Below are 15,645 nucleotides of genomic sequence, written 5' to 3'. Positions count from 1 at the left end.
AAAATAGCAGATACTTAAATGGACGAATGCCTATAGGTAATCCACGGAGTAAAGTCAACATCTAGTGGTCAAATGCAGCATCACACACTGAGCAGACTCACAGAATACACGTTGTAAAACAATGCCTCCACGCACAACCCAATTAATCATAGAGGGGCTCGTTTGTATGAATCCACTTAATGTCTTCCGTTATGCACATTACAACTGAAACTGTCAACACTCCAGCCCCTCATCTGTAGCCTCACGGGAGAGTAATAAAATGGGGAAACATGACAGGGAGTTAATGATCCGCAACAAAAACGATTTATTGTGCCAATTAGAAAACTCGAATTGATATATAATTACTGTGGGTTACCTGATTGTCGCTGTTCCTCTCCTCCAAGATGATGATGTTTAGGAAGTTGCAGAATTAAAGAAAAAAAGTTGTACTGTGACCAGCTAACTGGGCACATATTTTGCTACGTTAATACTGACAGCGAAACCGGTTTACAAAAGTTCACTTTCTTCCAGTGAAAGTGTGCAGGTAACGAAGGTCGTGGACAAATGTTTGACACCTATAAATATGACATAAAACGCCGATCTCGTTTGGTTTTTATGTATCCTGCTGTACCCTTGGACAAGGTACTTAACCCACAATTGCCTCAGTAAATATCCAGCTGTATAAATGGATAACATTGTAAAACAACTGTAACCTGTGTAAGTCGCTTTGGATAAAAGCGCCTGCTAAATGAATAAATGTAAATGTAAATGTATCCACACATAAGAGGGATGGACTTCAAGGGCGTGCTCACAGAGGTTATGATTGGGCATTTCCTCTTGCCTGTAAAACACAACAAGCGATGTCATTCTTTTCACCACGCCCAAATACGGTGCTACTCGTATTGGTGGAAAGATGAAAGAAGGGAGGGACAATAGTTAGGATTATAAAGAAATGTAATACATCCACACTGATTGGTTTAATGTATAGTCCATCTTAATTGCTGCACTAGCATTGGTGATTTCGGTCTACTGCGCTCAACGCTATTGACTGAGGGTGCAATAGGGTGCCGCCCCTCCTCACCCACAATGGAGCCTGAAGAGATTTACTCGGAAACTGGCTCCCACTTTTAGATTTATCTGTACTGATTATACTTTAAAAGCCTGTTTTACGCTATATTTTAATCTACAAGTATCCCGATGTGTTTGTAAATTATAGACGTTTGCTGGCCGCTTGAGATACTCAGGTATCAACATCACTTGTGGTCTTCGGGTTTAAGGAGGAAATTGTTCTGGGCGCTAGCTAGTAAACCATCTCGGGAATCCGCGTTTGTCATTGAATAGCTAACTACATTTGGTCTCGGAAAGTTAAGTCAAGTCGTTCTTGGCATCATCATATTGCGGTAAGTTAACTTTTTGTTAAAACCATCACAGTATGTGACTGTCGAGGCTGTTATCACACTGATGAGTCTGTATTGATTGTGACTATCTTGCTAGCTACTTAGTTAGCTAGCAAGATAGCTAGCTAGTTACCGTAAGTGTCGGCGTCCAAGACAGCGAAAACTGGGTCAATGAAAGACGTTTGGCAGCGTCAGTTGGAGGTTTAATCGTTGCTGTTATTGAAGCTGGATAGCTGGCGAGCTAGCGACTTGTTGACCAATAATGAGTAATGTGTAATTTGAAGGGGTTTATGGGACTGTAGCTAGCTATGCATATGCAGACTATAATTCAAAAAACCTAATTCACTTCTAATACGATTCAGACAACCAACCAGATGCGTTATAAGGCTATTCAGGGTCTTGACACCGACGGGTACCGTAGCTGGCTCGATAGGTAGCTAGTTAATTGTCGAATTTCTCCAGAACAAAAGGTGTAATGACCAGTGTGGCCCCTGTTTGGACTGCGCGGTGAATGTAGTTTAATGATGTTCACGCCTGTTCTCCGTCAGGGATGACTGAGTACAAGCTGGTTGTGGTGGGGGCCGGAGGCGTGGGGAAGAGCGCACTCACTATCCAGCTCATCCAAAACCACTTCGTCGATGAGTACGACCCCACCATAGAGGTAAGAGGCTGGAGAGGTTATAATGGAATAATTGCATTATAATGCAAGAATACAAGTAGAAGTGCTGCTCAAAACAGCGCGACACATTGACACCTGTACTGCGTAAAAAATGCGCCGACAAGCAGTGCGCCAAAATGTAAAGAAAATTACGGTAAAAGCAAGAGAGAACTGAAATGGTATTCTTTGCCTCCCTCAAGGACTCGTACAGGAAGCAGGTGGTGATTGATGGAGAGACTTGTCTGCTGGACATCCTTGACACAGCAGGTCAGGAGGAGTACAGTGCCATGAGGGATCAGTACATGAGGACTGGGGAAGGCTTCCTCTGTGTCTTCGCCATCAACAACAGCAAGTCCTTTGAGGACGTGCACCTGTACAGGTAAAGCACCTGTAACACTTTGCACACACGTCCGTATGTCTGTATACTGGCGTCATACAACCTTCTCCCCTCCCTGTCTGCAGAGAGCAGATAAACCGGGTGAAGGACAGCGACAGCGTTCCCATGGTGTTGGTGGGCAATAAGAGTGACCTGGGCTCCCGCAGCGTGGAGACCAAGCAGGCACAGGAGTTGGCAAGGAGCTACGGGGTGCCCTTCGTAGAGACTTCTGCCAAGACCAGACAGGTAAGATCGTCTGGAGTCTGTCCGAGACTGTGGTAACCTTTCATTGCTAAAGTGAATTGTCTGTGCTGTGTGTGTGTGTGTGTTAACACTCCACCCCCCAACCCATCTCTCGCTGTCTCAGGGGGTTGAGGAGGCCTTCTATTCACTGGTGCGGGAGATCAGAAGGTATAAGGAAACGAACCGCAGTAACAAGAAGAGCAAGAAGAGCACACAGAGACGCTGCACGTTGCTATAGCAGAGGACGGTCTCCACTCCTGACTAAACAGTCACACTGCCACAACTGAAACTGTCTCCACTATCCATCCTTAGCACCACACAACTGTTCACTCTGCTCACCTCTCCCATTTCGCCATCCATAGCCACACCTCCCAGACACAACAAGGAACAATGCTCCCCTCTCCTGTTCACGTTGGACTAGTTAAAATCTCCCGTTTGAGTACAGGGACTTTGTACATGCACTTGGACTTTTTAATTCTATAAATTTAGTATTGGCTGATGTCTCAGTGGAAGTAATGAATGAGACATGTTTGTGTTAAATGGATGGATTAGGATTCAGCCAATTGCAATGGAGAAGAAACTGAAAGATATGGTTTTGACATTTTTGGACAATGTTATCAAACGCTCAGTGATGTGAAAGTTGGTGACGAGAGACAGGGATTAGGAGATGCGTGAAACTGAAGTACAGATAAGGAAAAAGATGTACTGTAGCCTTTTACAAATGTTACAAAACCTCTGGTTTTTTTCAAGACTCAAAGATAACGCTGTTTGCTGTACCAAATGTCCACTGGACAGCGATGACGCTGCAGCTCAGTCCTGCCCTTGGGAAGGTTCTCATGATCATCAAGTCACTTTAGGAGTTGTCACTATCAACCCACTTGCTATTAATATGGCGTCCTCAGTTGCCCTGAAATTAAGAGTCTGAGACCACAAGCGTCCCTCAGGTGGCGAGGTAAGAGCTCAGGCATACTTGTCAGGTTAGCGTGGAGCCGGAGTGACAGACTGAACATTCCGGTTGCAGTCCACACCTCCTGGCCCCACCCCCTGCAGGCCCATCTGCAGTCACCCACGCACACACGGTGGCTGCGACACGATCATTCCCTGGTATTCTTACACTTTTTAGAATGTCAAGACCAAACTGTGTACCATCTTTCCTGCACCTGTGTGAGAGGTGCATAGGTGTCAATAAAGTGAACTTTTGGTTACAGGGGGTGTTGTCTTTGTCTGAAGTGGGGAGAGGATACAGCCATTTGGGATGGGACTAAAAAGGAGTAGAATGAAGACAGATGTGTGAGAGTGAGAACATGGGGGGGCATTTGAAGACTGGGGAAGGAAGGAGTTTAAATGAAATGGTTTACACTTGAACAGACACCCTTCAGTTTGTCAGCTATAGCTGTTGGTCCTCATATTTTGCCTTTAAGATACTACGTTTACCAGAGGCCTATTGGAGTAGGTGACTGATGCATAGTGCCAAGTCAAGAGGAAGTCTCTAAGTGCAAGCCTTTTTTTTATTTCTTCTGAATGAGATGCTTGCACCTATTTTGAAAGATGATTTCTAATCAAGATGACTTCAGAAATGTACTGAAAAGATTTTTTGAGGGTTGGAGCAAAATGAAAATACAGTTACACAGTTTTTCTACAAAAGCCAGTAATTTATTTTCACCAAAATTAATACAAAATAGTAAATATGTTTGTGTACATCAGCATTTTTACAAATCAAGGGGTGACCTGAGAGCTGGACTTTGTGACTCCCACTTCCTGCAACAGTGCAAAGCAGAGTTCACCATCCAAACCTGGACACCAGCTTCTCCTGGTCATCCAGGTCTTTCTGTACTTTCTTCCTCATGTAGAAGATGGGACAGTCTCGACTGCAAAGAGAGGTTTCAGACCGACAGTTATTTACTTGCAAACAGCATGCGCATGACTGGCTTACTGCCAGGACCCTTTTCTGAGCTCAGATGTAATGGTCTGAACTCCTCCACGAGGTAGGAGAGGGGCGGAGGGGTTGGTGGCGTCACCTGGTACAGAGGACGTCCTCGTGCAGGGATCCCTGGCAGCGCTGACACTGGGTCCACAGCCTGGAAAAGCGTTCCTCCAGAGAGCTCAGGTGCGAGATCTGAGGGTACACAAGCCTCAGCATCAGCCCTGATGTGTCAACACAGATCCCTGCATTGTAGCGGCTCTTAGTAAGACACCCAGCTAACATTAGCAGCATTCTCCACAGATTACATTAGCAGGGAAATAAATACTACAATATTACACTGTAAGTAAGCAACAGAATTGTCCTCTGGAGCCATCTCATACCTCCTTCTGGTACAGTTCTGATTCCCGATTCTTGCAGAAGTCACAAACAGCCGCTGTTGGAGAAGGGGGACAAATTAGAGACCATATCCTTTTAGCAGCTGGAGTCAAGAACCTGCAATGCTATACATGGGTGATGAGGAGCAGAATGCACAAATATCAGACAGAGACAGCTACACTCACCGTCAGTCTTCAGCACTGCCTTGCAGCCGATGCAGGTGCTCCTCTTCTGGGCGAAGGCCATGAGGCCTCCGACTCTGGAGGTCAGCACGGTCTTGCAGCGCGTGTGGTCGCCCTCTGAGGGAGACGGGGAGGGAGAGAGAAGTTAGTGAGGTCTCGCCAGAGTGATCTCTCCCTGTGGAAGACTCAAAGTAGTCAACACCAGTTGGTGCCCTGTGCAGTCCTAGTCCTCTCCCATTCGCACTGCAGACTGTCACTAGTTTAGTGAGTGTGAGAGTACCCTCTGGATGGTTTGAGCTGCCCCTCTCTAGAACGTGAATCTATTTGTGGCTTGTGAAGAGAGAGAGAGAGGGCTAGGGATGTGTGTGTGTGTGTGTGTGTGTGTGTGTGTGTGTGTGTGTGTGTGTGTGTGTGTATCAGAGCGAGGACAGCAGTAATGGGCACTCACTCAGCAGAATGCTCTCAGCTTTGCTTTCTCCCAGGATGGGCTCAAAGATTCTCAGCAGGGGCTTGGAGAGCTGCTGCTCCAGGTAGTACTGTGTGTCTATGGGGATGTTGTTCTCCAGCACATAGATCGGGTCCTGAGAGGGAAACGACAACACATTAATTCACAGAACAGCTTAGACACACATCCCACCAAGAAATAAACAGCTGGGTTATCAAACAGTCCAGAAACGGTACAGAGATACAAAAAAAGGGCTTACAAGCCACTGCATAGAGATAACAGATACACAGAGAAGTACAGACCTCAGACTTCATGTAAGCTGCTACTCCTTTGGCTGCTTTGATGATGACGTAGGGTACTCGGTCTCCCAGATTTGGGGCACTGCCTGCATCCCTCTTCCTCATTCTGGAGAAACAGAGGGGGGAACTCCGGTCAGAGCTTCCTCAATCTAGCGTAGGAGTTTCCGGCCTCCGCCTCATTTCCTCCTCCCATGTATGGGCCAAGAACAGCGTGACATACGTGCCGCTTTTCTGAATTAACCTCTTACACTGAGGGTCAGCATCATCCACCCCTCGCTCCTCTTTATTTTCCCCATCACGCACTCCTTTCCCCTCTCACCTCTCAGCCAGCTCCACATGGGCCTGTTTCCCAGCATACTCTTGTGCAGTCCTGGTCAGCTCCTTGGTGATGACCAGCTGGGAGATGTCAATGCGGTTACACAGCAGGTCTGAGATAACCTCCTTGGCGTGCTCTACCGCCCCCTGGGGGTCCCTGGGAGTGCAGTTAAGGTGACAATGTTATCATTATACTGAAATGAAAACAGTGTCTTAATAGTACTAGGATAAAGATTGGCATCATGAAAAAAATAACAGAAAATGACAGTACCTCTCTATCAGAATGTTCTGCAGACAGGTGTTGATCAGATTGGCCACAAGGGGGCAGTTGTCTCTGCGCACTGTCTCTATTCCTTTGCAGTCCATCTTGTCATGGGTGTCTGGATTAGAGGAGAAATACAGGCCAGCATAGCGCTTCTTGTTGATCAGTAAGTACGGGTAATACACCTGTAGGAAGAAACAGAATTAAAACAGAATGGGATCAACATGAGTGTTTATATACTTGTTGCACCTATTTGCATTAAGATCACCGGCTTATACTAATACTGATTAGTAACATTTGTTTCTCTTTTCCAAAATGGGAGATATCAAACTATTCAAAAGCTCTAAAGTCAACAAAGCACATTGTCCTCAAGACCAGTACCTTTTCAAACTCCAGCTTGATGGGAGGGACAAAGTGACTGGAGACCCATTCAGCTGCCTCCCGGCCCACCTCCATGGCCTCCTTCACCGTGGACACGCCCAGTTTCACCATAACTGAGTCCGTGTCCCCGTAGATCACCTGACACATGCCCAGGAAAGCAACAGGAAAGTTAGCCCTCCAGACCAAAAAGTGTGTCCTTGGAGACCTACAAAGCAGCTCTGCATTACAGATAAAGGGTTGACAGAGAAACACGGAAACAAAGCCGTGGATCATCTACCATATACTGGCTTTTACCTTGGCATCAGCTGGATAACCGTTGCTTATGATGTACTTGGATTCCACAAGCTGTTTAGTTTGCTCAATCATCTGTCTTCCAAATCCAGTGACGCTCTGGGAAAAGGCAAGGCAGCAGCAATTAGTCAAACAATTAAGGGGGATGCCCACAGCCTACAACTTCCAAGGCTACTGTTCCAGCTTTCACATAATGACACTGAGAACAAGGACACCACGGTTTACCTGAGAGATTTCCAAACAGGGCAGCTTGCCCACCTGGGCGCCGGTGAATCCATACACAGAGTTCGCACTGATCTTCAGGGCCAGCTGTCTGCCGTCCAATACCTGCTTCCTAAAGGGGTCCGTCTCCTTCTTCAGGTCCGCCTTTGCCCTGAGCAGTGACAGAGTGGGAGGACCAGAGATGCATATCTGAAACCAGCTTTGCCTGGAAAAGGTTTAACTTGTTGTGGTGAGGCAGGGGGGCTACCACCAGGCCTGACTCTTTACACTTGGTTGGGAGGATCTGCAAACAGTACATTGGACACAGAGGGTGGGGTCTCGGGACAGGGCCTCTCTTCACCTCTTTCTGGCAGACAGCAGGTTCTCCAGGATCTCTGGCAGAAGCCCCTTCCTCACAGAGCTCTTCACAAAGTAGTCTCCCGTGGGTGTCTTGATGAAGTCCTCCGGAGAAAGGCTGTGGAGACAAGACAATGTGTCACATACCCACACAACACAAACTGGAATTAAGATTCATTTACCCGTGTAATTATGCTCTATGTGCATCCATCCCTCTCAGTACAGACACAGGGCCTTTTGGCTACCCAGTCCCCACTCTATCCATCCCCTTATTCCCCCTCTTTCCCCATCTCCCTGCCAAGCTTTTGCCTGTAAAAGGCTATAAAAGCTTGGAAATGCAGTAGCCACATCTCTTTAGTTGTGTTGTGGCGGCTGGGCTGCAGCTGACAAACTGTGGTGTATGCAAGTCAGGCTGAGCAGAATGAGGGGGAGAGCTCTGAAACAAGGTCTCAAAGAGTCTGGGGACATTAGCGTGTGTTACTGCAACACCCTCTTTACTTAATGACCCTTCCATATAGCTTCCACATGCTTAACTAAGAACTTCACTGTGCATTTTCCTCACCCCAGTTTCTCCGCTGAGCCCTTCTTGAGCAGGGTGGTGTAGCAGAGGTTGTGGGCCATCATGATAGAGGGGTACAGGGAGGAGAAGTCCAGGGTCGCGATGGGTATGTTGTAGTACCTGTGAGTGACACACACAAGAGAGAGAGCATTCAGTCATGTTGTACACAGGCACACTGTTCAGTATGTGTGCAGTTCATCAGAGTGGAGATGGGCAGCATGCTGGCTGAGAGGGCTCTGGCGCTGACCCTTTCTCGGGCTCGATGACAGTGGCCCCAGTGTAGTCTTCCCCTCCCTCTGTCTTCACTACCGGCATCACCAGGTCCTGCTTCATCGCCTGAGAAATGGAGAGCAGGGATATGTGTGATCAATTACACAGACAGGAAGAATTCTGAGCCGCAGTACACAACCCAAGGCAGTGTGTGTGTGTGTGTGAGTGTGAAGTTGGAATATGTTGATAATGTAGATAATGTAGTTCTTTGATTCTGAATAAAGCAAAACTATTTTATTGAGTGTGAGAGTACCCTCAAGGTGGTCTGAGCTGCCTCTCTCTTGAACATGGCCGGCGAACAGAGACAGAGGGCTAGAGCTGGAAGTGCGTGTATATCTGTGTGTGTGTGTGTGTGTGTGTGTGTGTGTGTGTGCTTGCGCGTGTCTGTATGTGTGTTTGTATGTACGTGGGTGCATGCCCGTCTGTGTCCTCACCTGTCGGAGCAGCTGGGACACCACTTTGATCTGCTGTCCTCGTGAGAGCAGGTAGCTGAGGGGCACGCCCGTGACCCTGGCCATCTCCATGTAGTTAATGACACACATGAGCTTCTGCAGGAGCCGCAGGGGGAGGTAGGCGTCCTTCAGGCAGTACACCGCCAGCCTCCGCCGCGTCTGCTCGTTACCGTTCTGAAAGGGTGAGCGAGAAACGACGAGAGCGCACGTCAGAGAGAGAAAGATCATATTTCTCTCGGTATTAGCAGATCCAGGTAGCCAGCCCCCGGCAGGAGCAGCCCCGGCCACAGTACCTGCAGGTCTGTGATGATGGAGTGTTGCACGTCCTCCTTCTGCTCCTGCAGGAAGTGGAAGCTGACGGCGTTCAGGGTGTAAGAGCGCAGCTTGTAGTCTCTCAGCAACACCTGAGGGAAGGGACAGTACACACACACACACACACACACACACACACACACACACACACACACACACACACACACACACACACACACACACACACACACACACACACACACAAACAAAACCCCTTAATATAGACACACTTCCCAGTGAGAGCAGTATACTGACTGCTCCCCAATACTACATTCCTTAAAAAAGGCACCTAGGGTTGTCCCATAAAGAAATGAAGCCCAGTGATAGTGTTTAGTCAGTCTAACATTCTTAGCTTTGTAAAGGCCATTGTCTGAATGTGTTCTTGTTATGTCCGTAGGGTTCAAATCAGTGTATTAAAACTCAGTTTCAAGCTTAAATTAGACAAATAAGGTAAATACTGTGGTGTAACCTAATTTTTCCCAATCACAGAGTGCCATCTATCAGCAGTCACCTGCAGCAGGTCAAACTGCACCCTGCCCTCCATGTTCACAGTCTTGTTCTCCCTCCGGCCCATCTGCTTGCTCTGGAAGTTCAAGTCCCGCAGCACTGACTTGATCCCCCGCACTCGACCCAGGTAGGGGAACAGATTCACCTGGAGAGGGAGACCAAGCGGTCACATAGGCTGCAACACACACACAGACACACACACACACACGCATGCGTGAACATGTCAACACGCAAACGCTACGCTACCTTCAGCGCAGCCGCTCTGTTCAGAAGGTAGGGGAAGTCAAAATTCTGGATGTTGTAGCCAGTGATGATGTCAGGATCCACCGTCCTGACGAACTCTGCCCAGCTCTGAAAGAGAATGTAAAACTATGAATTTCCTGACGTGCAGAACACTGCTGCGGTGTGGTGCAGGCCACAGCATTCATACCAGTCTGGCGACATTCTAGCGGAAAGACGACAACTTCAGAGTGCCTCATTCAAGCTCCACGCTGCCTGACCGTGCCCCACCTGCAGCAGCTGCTTCTCCTGGGTGAAGCAGAGCAGCTGGGAGCCCACGATGCTGGCGCACGACTGCAGGGTGAAGACGGTGCGGATGAAGGGCTCCTTCTCCCCCTGCCGCTGCACCATGGAGGCGATCTGGATCACCGGATCCTTGTCAGGCTCGGGGAAAATGCCTGGCGCACGCACAGTACGGAACCTCATTCACCGGACTGTACACAGCGCATTAACAGAGAGACAGGGACGGTACAAATACACCGCCTGGACCCTGCACTACATTAAGACTTACGGCAAGAGAGACACGGTACAGACAATTCCTGACATTTGCACATGCTCAGGACGCTTATGATGTTAAGCACATAAGTATGCACATAAAAGAAACAAGTAAAACACGTAGAATTTAAAAAAAAGAGCAGCTGAATACTAAGCAGTAAAACAGGATGCAATTATCAGATATGCAGTTAAAGGATGTTGACTGTACATGCACAATGACTGCACCTTATGGTATATATTAACAGACAGAGAAAGAGGGACACAGTAAGACAGACTGGCTGGATTCAGCATCATCACCTCCTGCGTTCACGCACCTTTTCTGCCGGCGCACTCAATGTCAAAGCTCAGCACCCTGAGCGGGGCAATCCTCTGCCAGTCTCCCTCTGCGGCGTGACTGATCAGGTCTGTCCAGCCCACATCCACCTCGTACTGACAGAGAGACACCTGGGAGGGAGACAGAGTCATCACTACCTCCTGTCAGTCAGGGTTTCATCCCTCTGCGCACGCCCCCCCCTTTCCAGCCCCCTCGGCAGACAGTACCTTGCCTGGGTGGCGAGAGGCCACCTCCCCCGTGCCCCTCTCCTCTCTCACTCTGTACTTCCCTGCAGGCAGCTCGACCCAGGAGCAGCCCACCACATCGCTGTCCACCATGAACCTGACACAGCCAGGGGGAGAGAGGTCTGAGTCACACCAACAGGCTCGTCACACCACCATGAAGAAAGCGAAGGGGATTTACAATAGGGACGCTTCCGCCGTCGCTTGGAAGGAGTCTCACTCAGTCACCGGTCAACGAACATATTTCAGCTGCCCAATCAGGTGCTGCTGTGCTGCCCCTTTCTCCACCCACATGCATGTGCAAATATGCTGCACAGTATCAGCAAGATTGGAACCACCATTGGCAAACGTATAGTTAACACTGGTGGCACATTATAGGAAAACTGGCTGTGAAATACAGTCAAAGTACCTGATCTCAAAGTCTATGTTGGCCTCGTAGGATTGATAACTCTGGATGGAAAATGGACCAAATTTAAAGCCCTGCTCCAAAAGTCGTTTGGCTGGGGCGATTAGTCGTGGTGTTGCCATGGTGATGCGCAGGAACTCCTGCGGCTGTTTGCCATGGAAGCCGTACATGCCTAGCACAAGGAAAAAGTCAGCATGAGATGGGCAGGTCAGAGCACAGTTGCACCATAAAATAAAACTCCTGTACACGGGATGGACAACAAACAGCCTACAAACTACGTCTTCAGAACACAATGGACGACGTAGTAGTAACGGCTGAAATGCAAAGAGCATGATGGACATGTCACTGTCTAGACACACATTATAACAGCTGAGATGCTAAGCACACTGGGATTCAGCGAAGAGGGGTCGGCATATGGATGACTCACTCTCTTTACGCGTAATGTCCACAGCAAGCACAGTGACAGACAGGTTGTCCTTATTGGAGCGCATATCCTTCAGTACAGCAGCATTCAGCTCCTTCTTAAAGTCACTCAGATGAGAGATGGAAAAACCTGGGACGTATGGGGAGAGTAACGCATGGATGAGATCAGCAACTTACAAAATGACTGTCTGGGAGCGCTTCACTGTGCTAGGCGTAAGACTGGCAAAAGGAGTGGGGGGGGGGGACATTGGCTCACCCATCTCTTCGGAACATCAGGTTTAGTTGTTGCACCCACTCATACATGACCACCACAAATACAACTCTGTAATTCCCATTACTCAAGGAGTTCATTAGGGAAACGGAGCAAAGATAATATTTGCGACAGCAAAACTAAACGCAATTCCCCCCCATTCAAACATGCGGTGAGAGCAAGATCCTGTACTCACCAGCGGGAGCAGGAGTGTAGAAATAGGGGGCGAAGCCATGGACATGACAGCACACCGAGTTGCCATTGTCTGTGACTCCAAACATCCTGATGATGGGGACGCTGCCCTGAGACTGACCGGGCATCCCCTCCACCGCAGATCCTGGGAGGAGTAATGGAGAAGGCGGGGACAGAGACGGGGCGGAGGAAGGGGAGGGCAAGTAGGCAAGGAAAAGTATAAGAAGAAGCAGGACCATAATTTAGTAAGTGCCACACAGAGGCAATAAATGCTTGTAGAGACAGACACCATAAGGTCTGGGCAGGTCCTCACCTAAGTAGTAGTCTAGCTCTATCTGTTGGAAAATGAGTTTGTCTGCATCGGGGTCCAACGGAGGCGCGTGAGGGCGACGCCAGCGTGGGTTCAGATCAGCCGAGAAGAGGTCTCCTGCAGGAGTCACAGAGAGAACTGCTACAGCACCCGAAGACGTCTGCAGACATGCGCAGCAGAGACAGACCCTAATTCTGTAACTTACCAACAGGGATGACGTCGTGTCCAGCCTGGCCTTCCATTGACTCCATCTCCATATCTGCTTCGTCCAGCATGGCCAGCTCCTCCTCGAAGAGGGAGGGGGTCTCATCCCACTCCCCGCCCATTTTCCCCCGCTTGGCCTGCGAGGCTCCTCCCACCAGCGGGCCACCATTCCGCCTTTTCGCATCCATTCACAATTCTCTGAGGACATTACAGAGAGAATGAAAACACTACTTAAAATAAATCATGTACTCCAGAAGCTACCTTGCAACAACGAACATGTATCCCAGATTTGATGTAAAAATTTGAATACCTGAAGCTGCCACAAATAGCCTGAAATGGTAAAGCTCTTGTAGCGCTGTCAGACAGAGGTGAGGCTACATTTAGGTCTATGATGTAAACCACCTATTTGCTCCAAGGTGTGTCGGTAATATAATAACGTGTTTATTTACTGAATTAAATGCCTTATTTTTTAAACAGCAGTACGTCAAAATGATATAAAGTTACACCGTTTTGGGAGGGGGGGGGGGGGGGCGCTCAACAACATTCTGTAATATTGACTAGAGCAGTTAAATCACAAACTTGGAAATATTCTACAATCGATGACTGCCTGCACGGAAATCAGAATATGAATGTCGATGTCATTTCAACATTTTTCCCTCGATTTTCCTCAGGTGCACTAACTGTCAACATCAGTTTAACATTACATAATGCATTACAGTATTAGCCAAAAAATAAAGCTATATAGCAAATTAGCAACTAAAATTACGCTGATGGTAAGGTTCAGTGGCGTCGTTAGGTCAGATCATTCGGGGCTATAGCCCCGAATATTTTGAGCCTAGCCCCGAATATTTTCGCCCTGAAAAAGGAGGGGTTTATAGCAAAACCACAGACAGTGTAACAGAGCGGAACTTGACTTGCAGCGTCCGAAGGTGTGATAATATCTATTTATTATAAAGGTAGATATAACCTCCCCAACCAACCGATGCCGATCCCCCTTCAAAAAAAAGACAAGCCCCACGCACACTTGACTTAGCCCCTGATCCTTTAGCTAGAATCGCCCCTGGTAAAGTTCCTTGATGCAATATACTGATGCACAACGGCTTGGTATCTCGTGGACGTCACTTACTACCTCGCTAACTAGCAACGCAGCGTTAGCAAGTTCGTAAGATGCCCATCGTTGGCTAGTGACATATCTGATCGTTACCTAACCATCAAGTTTGCTACTTTCACTTTCTATTCTATCATACATGACAATACCCAATTCACACTGTCATGTTCGTATTATTCTGAGTACATTCTTACAGTTTTGTTGTTACTAAGGCTACAAGTTACAGTGACAACACATTGGCGGTTAAGGTCACTTCACATGTGGTCTGCATTAAGGTAACGTTAGCTAGCTTGCAGAACAAACAATCTCGAAACTAACCGCGGCACGCAAAGACAACATGAAACGCAGCAAGCTACCTGTCTGCAAAGCTGTATAATCATTTAACGGTTGATCACTTTTCTAACAATACAGCTGGAGGTAGCTTGCCATTACCCCCTTTCCATTTATCTCAAGAATGGGTTTCCTTAGCAAGTCAGCTAACAAGCTATAGTCTCACTAATATCTCGATGACATCTTAAACAGTCTCGTTTCTCCACGACATATATGCCGAAAATCTCTCCGTTTAATCGTTATCCATGAAGCGTTTACCTTGATTAGTTCTATGCACCCCTTTTCGCTCCAAACTGTCAAGGCATAAACTCCCGCCAACTCTTTGTGTTTGATTCTCCCCTCATGAACTTTCCCCTCTGATGATTTCCGATTTCCCGGCAAAACGTGTCCAGCCCGCTGAGGCCTGTCATTGGTTAGAAGAGAGTGTGAAGGGGGGCATAAATGGAAGGAGGTTACTGTCATTTTTGTAGTGGCAGTGAGACCACAACGCATGTAAACAATTTCTGTGAAGATTTTGTTTTGTCGGTCCTAAAACTAAAACTGTATCTGAGAGACCTTCAAGCTGTCCATAATGCATAACCTGTTTTCGTTTATTAAATATGACTTGCATTATTAATTATTAGTGCGTGAACTGTCATATTCAATACTCTACTTCGTCGTGAATCGTGAGCGGTATGAGATATGTTGCTAATTTTTTTTTTAAGTAGTTGCATTTGTGAAGTGTCAGCAGCATCACGAGGAGAGGAACCAAATGAGTAGGAACCAAATAGAGGGAGAAAATAGGAAGGGGGGACGCATGTAAAATGAGTCTCGAGACAGAAGTTTCCCGTTTAGTGCTGATTTTCGAACAGATTCCCCGTTTACAATTTAGCCCTAACCATTACAAGCTAAACAGCAAAACTGGTCCTAAATGATCACGGGCAACTTCCGCCTGACACTGAAATCCAGTATGTCGCAAGGTAAGCATACACCACATGAAGCAGAAAGGAGATACAAAAACAGAGCGACAGAAAATCAAGGTCGTCTAATGTCTTAATGTCACACACACAGGCTCGTTAAATTTTCCTTTCGAGTTCCTCCTGACCTCCGACACTTCTTAAAAATAACTTGCTTGCCCTTTTCTTCTGCCTTCGGAAACTCTTGGCAGCTCATGTTTCTCACGACCGGTCCTATTCACTCTGATCATGTTAGACATACACCAATCACAGCCGGGATGTGCGCTATCGCTGAGCCAATCATTTTTTCCCTCTACGAGAAAACGCCCACATTGTTCCTGTTTGAGGCGGGGCTAAGTGCCTCCGTCAAACC

The 15,645-nt window shown here is 47.6% G+C and overlaps 2 protein-coding genes across 4 annotated transcripts; one reads left to right on the top strand and one right to left on the bottom strand.

The window, feature by feature from the left end:
* The first annotated feature begins 1,053 nt into the window (after positions 1–1,053).
* Positions 1,054–3,233, top strand: zgc:55558 (uncharacterized protein LOC393228 homolog). Its single transcript, XM_036552470.1, has 5 exons — positions 1,054–1,379; positions 1,925–2,037; positions 2,235–2,413; positions 2,497–2,656; positions 2,778–3,233. Exons 2-5 carry the CDS (start codon positions 1,927–1,929, stop codon positions 2,889–2,891), a joined length of 564 nt encoding a protein of 187 aa, XP_036408363.1. The 5' UTR covers positions 1,054–1,379; positions 1,925–1,926; the 3' UTR covers positions 2,892–3,233.
* A 1,153-nt stretch (positions 3,234–4,386) lies between these two features.
* On the bottom strand, positions 4,387–15,504 carry pold1 (polymerase (DNA directed), delta 1, catalytic subunit). Of its 3 annotated transcripts, XM_036553029.1 has the most exons (28): positions 15,386–15,504; positions 14,596–14,740; positions 12,901–13,097; positions 12,699–12,812; positions 12,390–12,530; positions 11,948–12,073; positions 11,524–11,692; positions 11,100–11,214; positions 10,874–11,003; positions 10,296–10,462; positions 10,032–10,136; positions 9,790–9,930; positions 9,260–9,370; positions 8,949–9,140; positions 8,492–8,580; positions 8,248–8,364; positions 7,690–7,803; positions 7,353–7,500; positions 7,131–7,226; positions 6,837–6,974; positions 6,465–6,640; positions 6,198–6,350; positions 5,882–5,984; positions 5,583–5,715; positions 5,138–5,251; positions 4,958–5,010; positions 4,672–4,769; positions 4,387–4,521 (listed from the first exon to the last, which is right to left on the bottom strand). In XM_036553029.1, the coding sequence occupies exons 3-28, from the start codon at positions 13,085–13,087 to the stop codon at positions 4,434–4,436; spliced, it is 3,318 nt and encodes a 1,105-aa protein (XP_036408922.1). In that variant the 5' UTR covers positions 13,088–13,097; positions 14,596–14,740; positions 15,386–15,504; the 3' UTR covers positions 4,387–4,433. The 3 variants fall into 3 exon arrangements, with proteins under 3 accessions (XP_036408922.1, XP_036408923.1, XP_036408924.1); XM_036553030.1 differs by lacking the exon at positions 14,596–14,740; XM_036553031.1 differs by lacking the exon at positions 14,596–14,740 and having other exon boundaries at positions 15,422–15,504.
* Between the last annotated feature and the right edge of the window lie 141 nt (positions 15,505–15,645).

The sequence above is a fragment of the Megalops cyprinoides genome, chromosome 19, assembly GCF_013368585.1.
Source record: "Megalops cyprinoides isolate fMegCyp1 chromosome 19, fMegCyp1.pri, whole genome shotgun sequence".
NCBI lineage: Eukaryota > Metazoa > Chordata > Actinopteri > Elopiformes > Megalopidae > Megalops > Megalops cyprinoides.
This window is presented reverse-complemented; position numbering and strand designations above follow the sequence as displayed.